General features: G+C 31.1%; 1 protein-coding gene across 2 annotated transcripts; it reads left to right on the top strand.

The window, feature by feature from the left end:
- The first annotated feature begins 3,300 nt into the window (after positions 1-3,300).
- Positions 3,301-6,797, top strand: LOC140984506 (putative inactive disease susceptibility protein LOV1). 2 transcript variants are annotated; one of them, XM_073451976.1, is made up of 2 exons: positions 3,301-4,439; positions 5,017-6,797. In XM_073451976.1, exons 1-2 carry the CDS (start codon positions 3,542-3,544, stop codon positions 6,738-6,740), a joined length of 2,622 nt encoding a protein of 873 aa, XP_073308077.1. In that variant the 5' UTR covers positions 3,301-3,541; the 3' UTR covers positions 6,741-6,797. The 2 variants fall into 2 exon arrangements, with proteins under 2 accessions (XP_073308077.1, XP_073308076.1); XM_073451975.1 differs by having other exon boundaries at positions 3,303-4,439; positions 5,005-6,796.
- The last annotated feature ends 7,967 nt before the right edge of the window (positions 6,798-14,764 follow it).

Below are 14,764 nucleotides of genomic sequence, written 5' to 3'. Positions count from 1 at the left end.
AATCTTGATTTTTACCAATTCAGGTATCACATTTTTACCAATTCAGTTATCATATTTTTAATTCACGAATCTCATCATCAAATGCTAATCGATATTAACTTCAAACTATATATTTTGACATCATCAAATAATTAAATTTGAGTTTTTAAAGGGTAAAATCAAGTATTTGTGTACTCGAATCAGATATTATATGTATTAATTTAGATATCACATTTTTACTTCACGAATGTCATCATCAAAGGCAATTCAAATTTAACTTCAAACTATATATTTTGAGATTCACAAATAATTGGATTTGAGCATTTAGGGAGTAAAATCAGGTATTTGTAGACTCGAATTAGATACTCTTTGTACCAATTTTAAGAATCACATTTTTACTTAACAAATTACACCATCAAAAGCCAAACAATATCAATTTCAAACTATATTTTTTGACATCCCAAAATAATCAAATTTGAGTTTTTAAAGGGTAAAATCAATTATCAATTGAATCTAATTATGTACTATTTGTAACAATTTAGTTATCACATTTTTATTTCACGGATTTCATCATCAAATGCCACTCAATATTGACTACAAATTATATATTTGACATCCTCAAATAATTGAATTTGAGTATTTAAATGGTAAAATCAAATATTTGTGGACTCGAATTATGTATTATTTATATTAATTTAGGTCTTACATTTTTACTTCACGAATGTCATCATCAAATACCACTCAATATTAACTTCAAACTATATAATTTGACATCCCCAAATAGTTGGATATAAGTATTTAGGGATTAAAAACAAGTGTTTGTAGACTCGAATTAGATACTCTTTGTACCAATTTAGATATCATATTTTAACTTCACAAATGACATTATTAAAAGTCACTCGATATTACTTCAAACTATATAATTTGACATCCCAAAATAATCAAATTTGAGTCTTAAAAGAGTAAAAATCAAGTATATGTGAGAGTGAATTAGGTACTATTTATATCAATTTAAGTATCACATTTTAAATTCACGAATCTCATCATCAAAAGCCACTCAATATTAACTTCAAAATATATATTTTGACATCCTCAAATAATTGAGTTTGAGTCTTTAAATGGTAAAATCAAGTATTTGCGGACTCAAATTAGGTAATTATTTGTATTAATTTAGGTATAACATTTTTTTACTTCACAAAAGTCATCATCAAAGACTTACTCATATTTGATAGCGGTGAACATGTTTTTTTGTATTAAATCACATTAATACTTCACCCTAATTTATATTCAATAGAAACTCCAACATGACTTTGTTTACGGTGACCATTGAGACATCAAATGTATGTTCAAACAAAATATGAGTATCAAATGAGCCAAATCAGGAATTTTTTTATCCCAATTTAGGTTTTTTGTATATTAAATTTAGTATTTACTCGTATTTGATGGTGGGGAACAAGTTTTTCTTTTGGTATTAAATCACACAAATACTTCATCCTAATGAATCGTCAATGGAAACTCCTATAGGACTTCGTTTATGGTGATCACTCGAACATCAAATGTATTTTCAAACAAAATATGTGTATCAAATATGTCAAATCAGGTATCTAATATATCAATTTAGGTACCTTGTAGGTTGAATGAGCACTTATTCGTGTTCGATGGTTAGTTGAGAATATGTTTTTTTTTTTTTTGTATTAAATCAAATGAATACTTCATCGTAATGAATCTTCAATGAAAACTCCGACATGAATTCGTTTATGGTGACCACTCGAACATCAAATATATTTTCAAACAAAATATATGTATCAAATGAGTCAAATCAGGTATTTGATATCCTAATTTAGGTTTTTTGTAGGTTAAATTATGTACTTACTCGTATTCGATGATGAGTGGGGAAATGTTTATTTTTTGTATTAAATCGTATGAATATTTTTCATCTTGTGCATCTTCAATGAAAACTTCAATAGACTTCGTTTATAATGACTACTCGAAAATTAAACGTATCTTCAAACAAAATATGAGTATCAAATGAGACAAATCAGGTATATGTTATACCAATTTAGGTATTTTGTATGTTAAATTAAGTACTTACTCATATTTGATGATGAGTATGGAAACATGTTTTTCTTAATATTAAATCACTCCAACATAAATCCCATTTAAATGTAAGTTCAATGGAAAAAAAATCAAGTTTTGAAAGTCTAATATCAATTAACCACAAAATTGTGTACCACTTGAATCCAATTTAAGTATCGAGAGCCTAAAATTATGAGCATTTTTAAACCATTACTGAAAAAAATTTGACATGGTGTATTTGTAATTGTAAGAACCATACAAAATCACGACATAATTCGTCCAAACTAATAAAAATAACAGTTTAATGAATAATGCATAAATCACTTAATAATACATCTCTCAATTGCAATTACACAAAGAATATCCAAATCTCAACGGAATAAACTCCAATACTGCTTTCTCTGTTTAGCAATCAGTTATGCCTGCTCAAGATATTAAAAAAAAAAAAAAGATGTTGGTCTAGCATTTCCAAAAAAAAAAACACGACTTAATTGCTTCAATTGTATGAAACAATATAATATTAATGTCTATGTAATTCAGTGGATCCAAATGATTAAATCAATTGAAAAGCGAAAAAACCCATAAAAGACATGAACTCGTAAAAACAATTTATCAAACATATAAGAGGCGTGAACTCATTAGAATTACACAGTCACTCACGACTAAAGCAAAGTCTTAAGCACATAAAATACATGACATGTGAACAATATAGTCGAATTTGAAGCATAAAAAAAAAAGAAAAAAAAAACACATCAGAGTAATGGATCGGCCGATGGATTGGCTTGGGGAGGGGCCGATGGATTTGACCTTTGGAAATGGGCCATGGATTGGTTGGGTAGGATTTAATTATTTTTGTGGGGGTGTTTATTTTAATATTTGCATTTAAATAATATAAGGACAAAAGTGTAAAATGTGGGCAACAAGGAGTTGAAATTAAAATTTAGTCTTTGTCAAGCACCAATTCACAAAATTTATTACATGTAGACTGAATTCTAATTAAAAGATTGACAAACAGATTTTTACCAAATTTACCGTTAATTTAATTCTCTTTACATGTAAATTTTTATTTTATTATCGTGGATCTTTTCACGTATCAATATAAAATATTAAAAAATAATGTAGAACACGTGAGTTTAGATATCGTGTATCTTTTCACGTACCAATTGACTGTGCTTTACAGGCTGTAGCTTCAAATAAGAAATATGGATGGGCCAGCTAGCCTTTTGTCGTATTTTACACAAAAGATTCTCTTGTATCGTGTTCTGTTGTGTATTGACTGATTATTTTAATTTGATTTGAATTTCTAATAGGCCAATTGACAGGAACATTTATTCAGTTAACGCCATATACCATCTTCTTCCATAAAATTCTTGGCTAAAAGATGGTTGATGCTGCTGCAACAATGGCTTTGGAAACGCTGCGTGACCTGTTGATCGAAGAAGTGAAGTTTTTATAAGGTGTCGAAGGTCAGGTTGAGGATGTCGGAATGGAGTTTCAAGCGATGCGCCGTTTCTTGAAGGATGCCGACAATAGGCGGGACAGATACAACTCTGACATCGTGCGTGGCTGGGTCTTAGAACTTATAGATCTGGCAACAAGGGCTGGGGATGTTCTTGAAAAATATGCTGTTGAAGTTACGTTAAAAAGAGGGGCCAAGAACTTGAAAAAAAGGCTCAAAAGATTCGCTTGCATATTGGGCGAGTGTTTGGCTCTTCACGAGATAGGGAAGGAGACTGCAGATATTATGTCTCGCATGGCTGAACTCACCAAAAAATTGGAGTCGGTAAGTAGTGGGGAGGGATCGTCAAGTTTCGAGTGCAAGGACGATCAACGATTGCTGAGGCAGACATACGGTCATGGAATTGAAGAGCACTTGGTTGGGATGAAGAATGACATAGATCTTCTTGTATCACGTATGCAAAACGATGACAGGTCAACACGAGTGATTTCTATATGTGGGATGGGTGGTTTGGGGAAGACGACTCTTGCCAGAAAAATTTATCAACACAAATTAGGTTTTGAAGCTCGGGCTTGGGTTTGCGTTACGCAGAAACTTCAAGCAAAATCTATTTTCCAGGAAATATTGAGGCAACTTCTTCCAGGAGAAAACAGTGAACGAGAGGAAGCTGAGTTGGTGAGAGAACTATACGATATACAAAAAGCGAAAAAATGTCTGGTGGTTCTTGACGATATATGGGAAATCGATCATTGGAATATCTTAAAGAATGCATTTCCGCTAGCAGAATCGAATTCCAAAATTTTGATCACCACTCGAAATCAAATGATTGCAGACACAGAATTTGTCTACAAACTAGAGTGCTTGACGGAGGATGAAAGCTGGGATCTGCTTCAAAAGATAGCTCTTCCCATCCATGATTCTGAAGGTTAGTTTCATTCCATTGGTTGATCCATGCTAGCGATAAAATACGATAAAAGGCTAGCTGATTGGATGAATTTCTCTCTTTTTCCAACATAGTTGTCCACAGTTGGTGCCAAACTCATGAATTTATCTCTTTTTCCAACATTTTGACTTGATTTCTATGTTCACCTATATGCAATTAAAAAAACATGATTAGGAATTATAAATAAAAATTTAAATTATTAAATTTCACTTATTCTTATAAAGTTAACTCAAATAAATATATCAAAACGTAAACACATCAAGATTACATATTAAGAATATTTCACTTAAATTCCCAAAACCTGCACCAGATATTGACCAACAATCTGATATCACCCGTTGGGAAGTTAGTAATCAAAATTCATTATCACCTCAAGATTAAGGTGATATCTTTGACAATCAAGTCAAATTAATTTTATGTTGTCAAATTATTACAATTATAATTTCAAGAGATCTAATCCAATTAATCTTTTATGGAACCTATTATTTGTTTATTGTTGTGTATATGCTAATGTCATCAAGATGGAGATTGATTTATGTGCACACAGGGTCATCTACAGCCAACTCGAAACATTTTGAAGCTATAGGAAGGGAATTGGTACGCAAATGTGGGTGTCTACCCCTAGCGGTATCCGTTATTGGTGGAATTTTGCGAGGACAGCGATATTTAGGCGACTGGAAAAAGGTTCTCGAGAATATAGATTCACACCTGAAGCATGGGAAGGGTGTTGACGCCAATCATAAAAGGGTAGTAAATGTACTAAACTTGAGTTACGACGTATTGCCTTACTACCTAAAGTTATGTTTTCTGTACTTGGGATGTTTTCCAGAGGACAAGGATATACGTGTGGAAGACGTTTATTTGATATGGATGGCAGAAGGATTGATTTCATCAGACGATAAAGGGCGAAAGGAAACTCTTTGGGATGTTGCTGAACGTTATTTAAATGAGCTAGCAAGTAAATGCATGGTTAAGGTGAAATTAATGAGTGGTGTATATCCATTTGAGAATTTTAAATCGTGCCGCCTTCATGATTTGGTGAGAGATCTATGTTTGTCGAAGGGAAAAGAAGAGAACTTTTTCGAGGATTCTCAACGAAAAATTCGAAGATTAGCAATCAATTCGGTCGATGACGATGCGACATGTAGTGTTGCACGGTTTAAAAATGCAAACTTGCGATCTATTCTATTGCTAAACAACCAGATGACAGATCTTGATATTAATAAAATCTGGAAAAATCTATTCTGCAACGTATTGCTCAGATCTCTCAAAGTCTTGGTATTGGAAGACTGCAAATTTGAGGATAATAAGTTACCTTATGCTCTTAGAAAACTAGTGATGATCAAGCATTTGAGTATAAGATATTGCCGGGTCTCGGAGCTGCCAGAATTTGTCTGCAAACTTCCATGTTTACAATCAATGGAACTGCGATTTACAGGAAGTATAGCGTTACCAAATTCAATTAATAAGATGGGACGATTGAGGCATCTCTTTCTGGATGAGGTCATTATAACGAAGATTAATGGTGGGATAAGACTAAGACTCGATGGCTTAACGGAATTGGAGACATTGATTGGGTTCAATAGCAAGATCTTTGATACCATCCATCTCCGAAAATTAACCAATCTCCGAAGTTTTGTTGGGTGTGTTTACGATATAGAAAGCTTGTCTGTGGTTGTTGAACACATCACTAAACTCAAGGATCAGCTTCGGGAGGCAAAATTAGAAATTAAAGTGAGTGATTTGAGTTCCGAGGAAGGTTCAGTTGTCATCGATTCGTTAACACATTGCCCACTTAATTATTTGAGAATTGAAGGGCGATTGAGGAGATTGCCGACTTGGGACCCTCCGTTAATCCAGAATATTCATACTTTGAGCTTTTTAAGAAGTAGAATTTTGGTTGATCCGATGGAAACACTACAACAACTTCCGGCGCTACGAAGTCTTTGGTTGGGCTGCGATGCATTTGCTGGAACTGAAATGGTTTGTGGGAGTAAAGGATTTCCTCAGCTCAAGAGTCTTATACTTGAGGGATTGAGGAATTTAGAGGGATGGAGAGTGGAAGGAGGGGCAATGCCAAATCTTTCGGATCTCGAAATCATTAGTTGTCCGAAATTGAAGATGATTCCACAAGGAATAATTTTCATGACTTCCATCACAAAGCTGGAGATTTGGGAAATGCCCAATAATTTCATGGAGCGGTTGATGAGAAGAGAAGGAGAAGATTACCACAAAATCAGTCATATACCATTCATTTATTTGGGAGAACCTTCGGATCCATGAAACTTACATGTATTGACTGTTATGGTGGAATGTTACTTGAAATATATATATGTTTTTTTTCCCCTAAAAAATTGTCAGTGATTAGAATTTTGTCATGTAACAAAAATGTTGAAAGCCTGAAAAGTGAAATTTTTGTGGTGCATACATACACTATGAAATGATTCTTACATGCCCTTGTTCACTAGAAACGTAAACGGTAAATAATGAAAGGAGAGTTATTTTCAAAATTCATTATAGTTTAACTAATCTAAACCTATATCTTAATAATAATTATTATAATAATTTTTATAATAATATTAAGTAAATAAATAATAATATTTTTTATTAATACTATCATAAATAATAACAATAATAAATAAATAAATAAATCATAATACTAATAATAAAAATAAAAAATATTAAATAGTTATAAGAGAATCGCACTCGTAACCTTGTTCTTATAGCAATTATAAGATCGAGTGAATATCGATTTACCAAAAGCTATAGTCGGTAGTAATGGTGTAACTCAAATATTTTAAATAGTACAACAACTCAAGCATCATGATTCGATCGCTCTCCCGACATAGATAATTATTTAACTATAACATAATTTTTATTATATAAATAAATATAACAAAAATTAAAAAAAAATCTAAATACAATAAATATCGTGTTTTAATGACCAAAATTGTCATAATTAGTTCATTTGTTAAGACTTTAAATTTCTACGTTCTTAGGATTTAAGTTTAAGAGGAAAAAACCGTCATTTTATCTTTATTATTGTTTTTTAAGTTTTAACACAATAAATTCATATCGAAACGATCTAAAGTCACTCGACTACATTATTGTTACCAATCCCGTGGCACATGAATCTACTTGAAATTTTCTTGTAAAAAATTAAATTAATCCCATAAAAGTTGAACATTTTCACACACACACACACACACACACACACACACACACACTATAGAAGAGGTACATATGCAACACACGTGAGAAAATATTGATTAAAAATATATTTATCAAATTGCGTTAATATTTAAAGAAGTTTGAGTTTGCATCGTTTTTTATACTAATAAGTCGTTTTACTTTCCTAAACACATCCAATTAACCATTCTAACACAATTTTGTTTTCAAAATTTTTTCCCAACAAAAAAAATATAGAAACCATGACTACCATAAATTATATTTCGTAAATATTGGATAAATTGATTATTTCAACTAATTCATAAATTATAACAAATNTTTTGACAAATAAAAACTAAAAAAAATGAAAAAAAAATAGTTATCTGTTTGCACATTGGACATAAATTAGTTTAGTTTTTCACCACAAACAATATTTTTAAAATTCTGCTAATTTTTTCCTCAATGGTGAAATCAGAACATTAAAATGTACAACCTTCATTAAGAATAAAATCAATACATTGCAAAATGAACTTTCATACACGGAAAAATTAAAAAAATTTCAAACTTCCGATGCAACAGAGTTTGTTTAGCATATCTCATTCTCCAATTAGCCAATGAACATGGTAGTTTACGGGTTGCGTCAACTTCCAGAGTTAAACAAATGGATGCAAATCGCTCCAAGAAATAGGCTTGAATTACAATCTCAAAAAGAAAATTTGCTCAAACTATACTTTGGTCATCGAAGATTAATCAAGCATATAAATGCACATGCAAATAGTCAGATACACTTTGATCAAGAAAAAAATCGAGCACATAAAGAAAGTTAATATTAATAAAAAAAATTTTTTAAAAAAAAAAAAGAACTTGCATCTCAAGGGAAAAATACTACAATTATTAGCTATCTTGAGATAAGACTTACACCTATTTCTCCATATTATCATTTTTTTCTAACACATTATGTATACACACACATCAACACAAATATATATATAATTCAAAATAAGTGTTATTTACATTATTGTTCTCTCCATTTTCTCAACTTAAATATGCTATGTTTTGTTCTGATTGTTTATTTGATTTGTTTACTGTTTTGAGTTCTTTAAATTAAAGGATGTAATTATTGGAATTCTTATTTAATGAAATACTACTTAAAACACGATTAAAGAGCATTTAATTAAGTATTATTTGAATTGATTAATTGAGGATAAACCAGTTGGATCCACCCAATTTAAAATAGACCACATAATTTACTTCAGATTATTTTATCCGATAAATCCAATTAGATGAATGATATTATGACATGTGGCAAATAAGATTGAATTCAGATATTCTAAACTAGTCTGAATGCAACCTATATCTTAATAATAATAACAATAATTTTTATAATAATATTAAGTAAATAAATAATAATATTTTTTTATTAATACTATTATAAATAATATACAATAATAAATAAATAAGTCATAATAGTAAAAATATTTTAAAAAAATTAAATAACTATAAGAGAATCGAACTCGTGACCTTGTTCTTATACCAATTATAGGATCGAGTGATTGTCGATTTACCAAAATTAGGACTGATATCAGTAAACCATGGAAAGTAGATGAATCTCAGCGCCTAGGCCAAAATATGCTTATGTTGATGCTGATGATATGTTATGCGAATTATGTTATGCATGATATTATGTGTTTTCGAAAATCATGTGTATTTTTTATGTATGTGTTGGAACGATCCCGCTTACAGAGTGACGACCATATGACTCACCTTTTACTCTCCCTCCGGTCAGATGGAGGAAGAAAAATATGACCAGTTTTTGGGATAGTGATGGACGAAACAAAATAAAAGGTTAATTTATATTAGGTTTGTTTCAAGTTTTATTTTATTTTCTATTGTAAATGCTTCCGTATATTTTTTTATCATTTCAAAAATTTAAGTTGTAAAGACAATTTTATGATTGATTGTGAGTAATAAACTGGTTTTTGATTTAACTCTATTACGAGGCTTGTTATTTTCAATTATGTAGTTGACGTCGGTGTCGACTAACCCCGAACTCGTTTTCCGCTGTAATTAATTAAACCTAATCAGATTGTCTTGTAATAACGATTAGGAGTTAAGGACCCCACACCGGTCAAGTTTTTGACGTCGTTTCCGGAGACTAATTTATTTAATATTAGATTAAACTGCTTGCTTGAGACTATTCATTTTTTTAAAAATAATCATCTGTTTTTTTGTCTAATTTATTTGTTTTATTTAATTTTCTTGTGAGCTACTTTGATATGGATCATCGGCGAATATTCACGATTTTTGCCTAACAATACTTGGAACCATTCTATGTAATTGAGGGAGATTCAATGATTTGGCAAGCAAATGTCTGTACCATGATTTGTCGAAGTACTCTCTTATTCGAATTTTCTATATTGGTTTGGATGAGGCAACAAGAAGTTGGGTAAACTATGGAGCTTTGGCAACTAGACCAACTCCAGCCAAACCAGACCAACTCCAGCCATAGCTGGACCGAATCGGAGCAACTGCAGCTGCTTCGGCTTGAAAATAGTATGATTTTAAAAAGTGTCCAGCAATTCAAATATGATTGTTTTAATTTCAGAAACCATATATAAACTTTTCATACGGTCATATTCTTGTATCTAATTTCTATATCATTCTTGGATGCCACAAATACCACACTTTAAAGATCAAAAAACAAGATTTTGACGGGAATTCAAAGCGTGGCAACTTAATTGAAAAAAATGGCTAGAATGAGAGCAAGCCCAAGAATAGAGTGTGATGATACATCTGAGAAACTCAATGTAATGGATTAAATCTTTACACTCAATCACTCACATATATACATGAAAGATGAACTTCAAATTTAGTTGAGTGATAATCTTTACACAAATATGTAAAAGATTGTGTTTGTAGTTTTGGCATAAGAGACTTTATATATTATGCGGATTGTGAGGTTGCGACCTATAATCGAGAATGTGCTAAGAGTTTCGATTAGGCAACGGATAAGTTCTAAGTCAAAATGGGTGTGTATAAGGGTTGTATAAATCAAAGTCTTCTAGTGAATCATTTTTAAATGGAAGAAGAAGTGACAATGGAGTTGTTAATCTTCGAACATTGATAAAAAAAATTTGTGCTTCTTTATTTATCATATTTAATTGTTGTTATTGTTTTGGTAGGCATTGTTGAAGTATTTTGTGTATTCTTTCAAGTACCTAAATATTGCATACAAAATGTTTGATAAAATTCTTCAATCATACCGTTTTTACACATTCAACTTGCAAATCTTTTAAATGTTTTACAAAATGTTTAATCTGTTTTTAGAGAGATTATTTTGAATTTCTTCTGCTTGGTTATAAAACAAAATTCGATTTAATTTCTCGATGTTAAATATTTCAAGAATGATCTATTGAAGCACAAGTTTTTCAAGAAATTTTAAAAGAGTTTATTTACCCCCTCTAATCTCTTTTCCGATCCCAACAAGTGATATCAAAGCGGGTTGTTTTTGAAAAAGTATGCTGATTTTATTTAAAAATTCGCATTTCAGATTTTTTTTAACATATATGCAGAATTTTTGGTAGCTTGCACCAATTTGAGAAAAATAGAATAACTCCTTGCTCGATTGCTCAAATGATGAACCGCCTTTTGCGTTGCAAACAAAACTCGTAGAGGATCACATATGTATAATATGCAGCATGGTCATGCTTGAGGAAAAACAATTTATTTGTTGAATTCGGACCATGTATGTTGAGACAGAAAACAGAATATGAACAAAGTTGGTGTTTTTGTAAAGAAGCCCAGGGATATTGCACTCATCAATCGAAGAGGATAATAAATTCAAATTTGAGTCAAAATCATAAAAAAAAAAAAAATTCGATACAATCTTTCTAAAAATTTCATATTAATTTGCAAAAAATACTTGAGTTTGTTGTCAATACGATATTCTATCTTATGGTAGCATTGCTTTGTGTGTAGCATGCTTAGCAAATCTTTTATATTTATGCTTGTGCTTAGAGTTTAGTAAGAGAATCACTTAAATGTCTAATGAACATTTGAGTTGGAAAATATATTTTGATTTTGTGTTGCTTGAAATTTTGAGTTAATGTTGTCTATTTTTGGTGAAGCTTCGGTACTCAAATTTATATATCTATGTGTTGAATATGTTTCATGAATTTCATATATTTATACTGAGTTAAAGTTTTTAACGTTTTGCATTATTCTGGTTCCTCTCTATTTTTTTGTCAATTTCAAACTTTTATAAATATAGGGTAGAGATCATTATAATTTTAAAGAGGAAATTGAATTTAAGTCTTGACGGTGTGAAAAACATTATGCATAATTTGTTTTAAAATCAATTTTTTTTATTTGCACAGATAAGAGATAAATATGTTAGATAAAATTATTTTTATCCAAGTTTTGTGATTATAAAAAAAAAAGATTGTTGGGTTACGAATTTAGTCAAATTGGAAATTTGGCAAGCTGAATTTTTTCAATTATATCTTATATCTCAGTGATCAAAATGACTTGCGGGCAAAATAATTGAAAAGAAAATTCAATTATCTACAAATCATATTTCGGGCTGGCTCTACTAGTTTGGATTTTATTTAGGCGAAATAGTGGTTGTAAGATTGAAATGGATAACACGGATACAGCTGTCGGCTAGACATGATCAGTTATGGTATTTTGTTCATATCTCAAAATCAATAATCCAAATAAATAGAGGGCAAACCAATCCAACTCAGTTATCTACAAGTCATATTTCATTCAACTAGATTAGTTCGGACGTTATCTATCCAGACACTGCATATCGAGTAGGATGACACGAATACAACTGTCGGCTAGACATAATCAGTTCTGATGTTTTGTTCATATATGTCAGCTCGGTTATCAAAATGGAATGATTCAATATGAGTTACGAAGTTAACACAATGATCTACAAATAATTTTCCAAAGTCAAAGTCTAAATCGGAGATTAAGAAGCTGATAAACCGCGATGAAGTTGTTGGTTCTGCATTGAATGAAGAACAAGTTCCATATTGTATATAGTTTGGTATTTCGATCATATCTCTCTATACGAACTCGAAATTGAGTGATTGTTAATTTTTTGCAAATCTAATATAAAGGAATACAACTTTAAGTTCATTATTTTGCCTAGAAATCGATGAATCAAAAGTTAAAATTAAATAGAAGAGAGCAGCTAGACTTGGAACAACTTCAGCCGGACCGGAACAACTCCAGCCTCAACCGGATCGGTCCAACTCCAGTTGCTCCAGCTTGAAAACAGCCCAATATTAAAAAGTGGTCAGTAACTCAAATATGATTGTTTAAATATCATAAAATGTACATAACTTTTTCAAATAGTCATATTCTTATATCTAACGCCTATATCATTCTTAGATACCATAAATATAACACTTTGATTATCAAACAACAAACTTTTGATGTGGATTCAAAGCATGAACAACTAAATTGAAGAAAAATAGCAAGAATGAGAACAAACTCAAGAATAGAGTGTCAAGATACATTTGAGATGTACAATATAGTGGATTAAATTTTCACACACAATCACTCATAAATATACATGAGAGTTGAGATTAAAATTTTAGTTGAGTGATTACACAAAGACGTAAAAGATTTTGTTTGTAATCTTGGCATAAGAGATGTTAAATATTATGCAGATTGTGAGGTTGTGGCCTACAATAGAGAGTATGCTAGGAGTTTTGATTAAGCAATGGATAAGTTCTAAATGGAAATGGGTTTGTACAAAAGGTTGTATAAATCAAACTCTTCTAGTTAATCTTTTCTAAGTGGAAGAATACGTGACGTAAGAGTTGCTAATTTCCGAACATCCATAGACAATTTGTGCGTCTTTATTTATCTCATTTCATTATTACTGTTTTGGTAGGCATTGTTGAAGCATTTTATGTGTTCTTTCAATATCAAAATATTGCATACAAAGTGTTTGATAAAAATCTTCAACAAAACCGTTTTTACACATTCAACTTGTATATCTTTTAAATGTTTACAAAATGTTTAGTCGATTTTTAGATGGATTATTTTGAGTTTCTTCTGTTTGGTTATAAAATCAAACTCGATTTAATTTATCGATATTAAATATTTCAAGAACATACTATTATAACTAATTTTTCAAGAAATTTTAAAAAAGTTAATTCACCTTCTCTCTAAAATCCATTTCGATCCTAACATGAATGTTAGCTGATTTTTCCATATTGTGCAATGAAGATTCCGATCTCTGTCTTTTTAATGGTTATCTTCTCCTATCCGAGGATAAGCATATATGTATTTATTTATCATAAAACAGAAGCAGCTATCGCAAAACTACATAGAGTGAGAGTAATTAAAATCACACCTATTGCACCACATATAGCAAACAAGACCTTCTGCTTCCACAAGAACTTTCTATAATCATCTTTTTCCGTTTTACCGTCAATTCTCCTTCTCCGCCCCTTCCATTGAAAGTTCTCTTCTCAACTTCACCAATATCCATTGTCACCACTTTCACGCGTAATTCCATTTCCCTTGCCATCCAGCCACAGGTGGCCCGCACAGCGAATTGGACCAGTTTCCCAATGGTAACGGCTGCCACAGTCGCGTAACTTAGTTCTATGTCACCGTTCACCAGCATCTGAGAGCGAACGGCCTTGTGACTCGCGATGTTGATGGCCCGTTTGCTGTAGAGGTTGATTACAATCCAGCTTACTCTCAGGTGTTCTTCCACGAGGGACATGCACGTGCGGTCATCGCCATCGTATTTCAACGGCGTCAGGAACCTTTCCGTTCGGCCCAAAAGGTTTAGTGTTAAACGAGTGGCCGAAAAACCCTTCTGATACGGTTTCCGTTTTGCAAGACTTTCGAGTCTAAATGTTATAATATAAAAAAAAATTTATACTATTTTAGATAATGTTCTTCTATCGTAAAATTGATTTTTGCATTCGATATTTTTCACGAATAGAACGGTTACTTGTAAAAAAAAATAAAAAAATGTTTCGAAATTCATATATAATTTTGCTAATCAAAATTTTAAAAAATAAATAAATATTTTAAAAAAATCAAAATTTACGTAATTTATTAGATGAATGAATTTTGATTATAAATTTTTATTATTTTCGAGAACA

The sequence above is a fragment of the Primulina huaijiensis genome, chromosome 9 (genome assembly GCF_012295235.1).
Source record: "Primulina huaijiensis isolate GDHJ02 chromosome 9, ASM1229523v2, whole genome shotgun sequence".
Taxonomy (NCBI): domain Eukaryota; kingdom Viridiplantae; phylum Streptophyta; class Magnoliopsida; order Lamiales; family Gesneriaceae; genus Primulina; species Primulina huaijiensis.
Note: the sequence above shows the minus strand (reverse complement) of the source record. Positions and strands in the feature narration are given on the sequence as shown.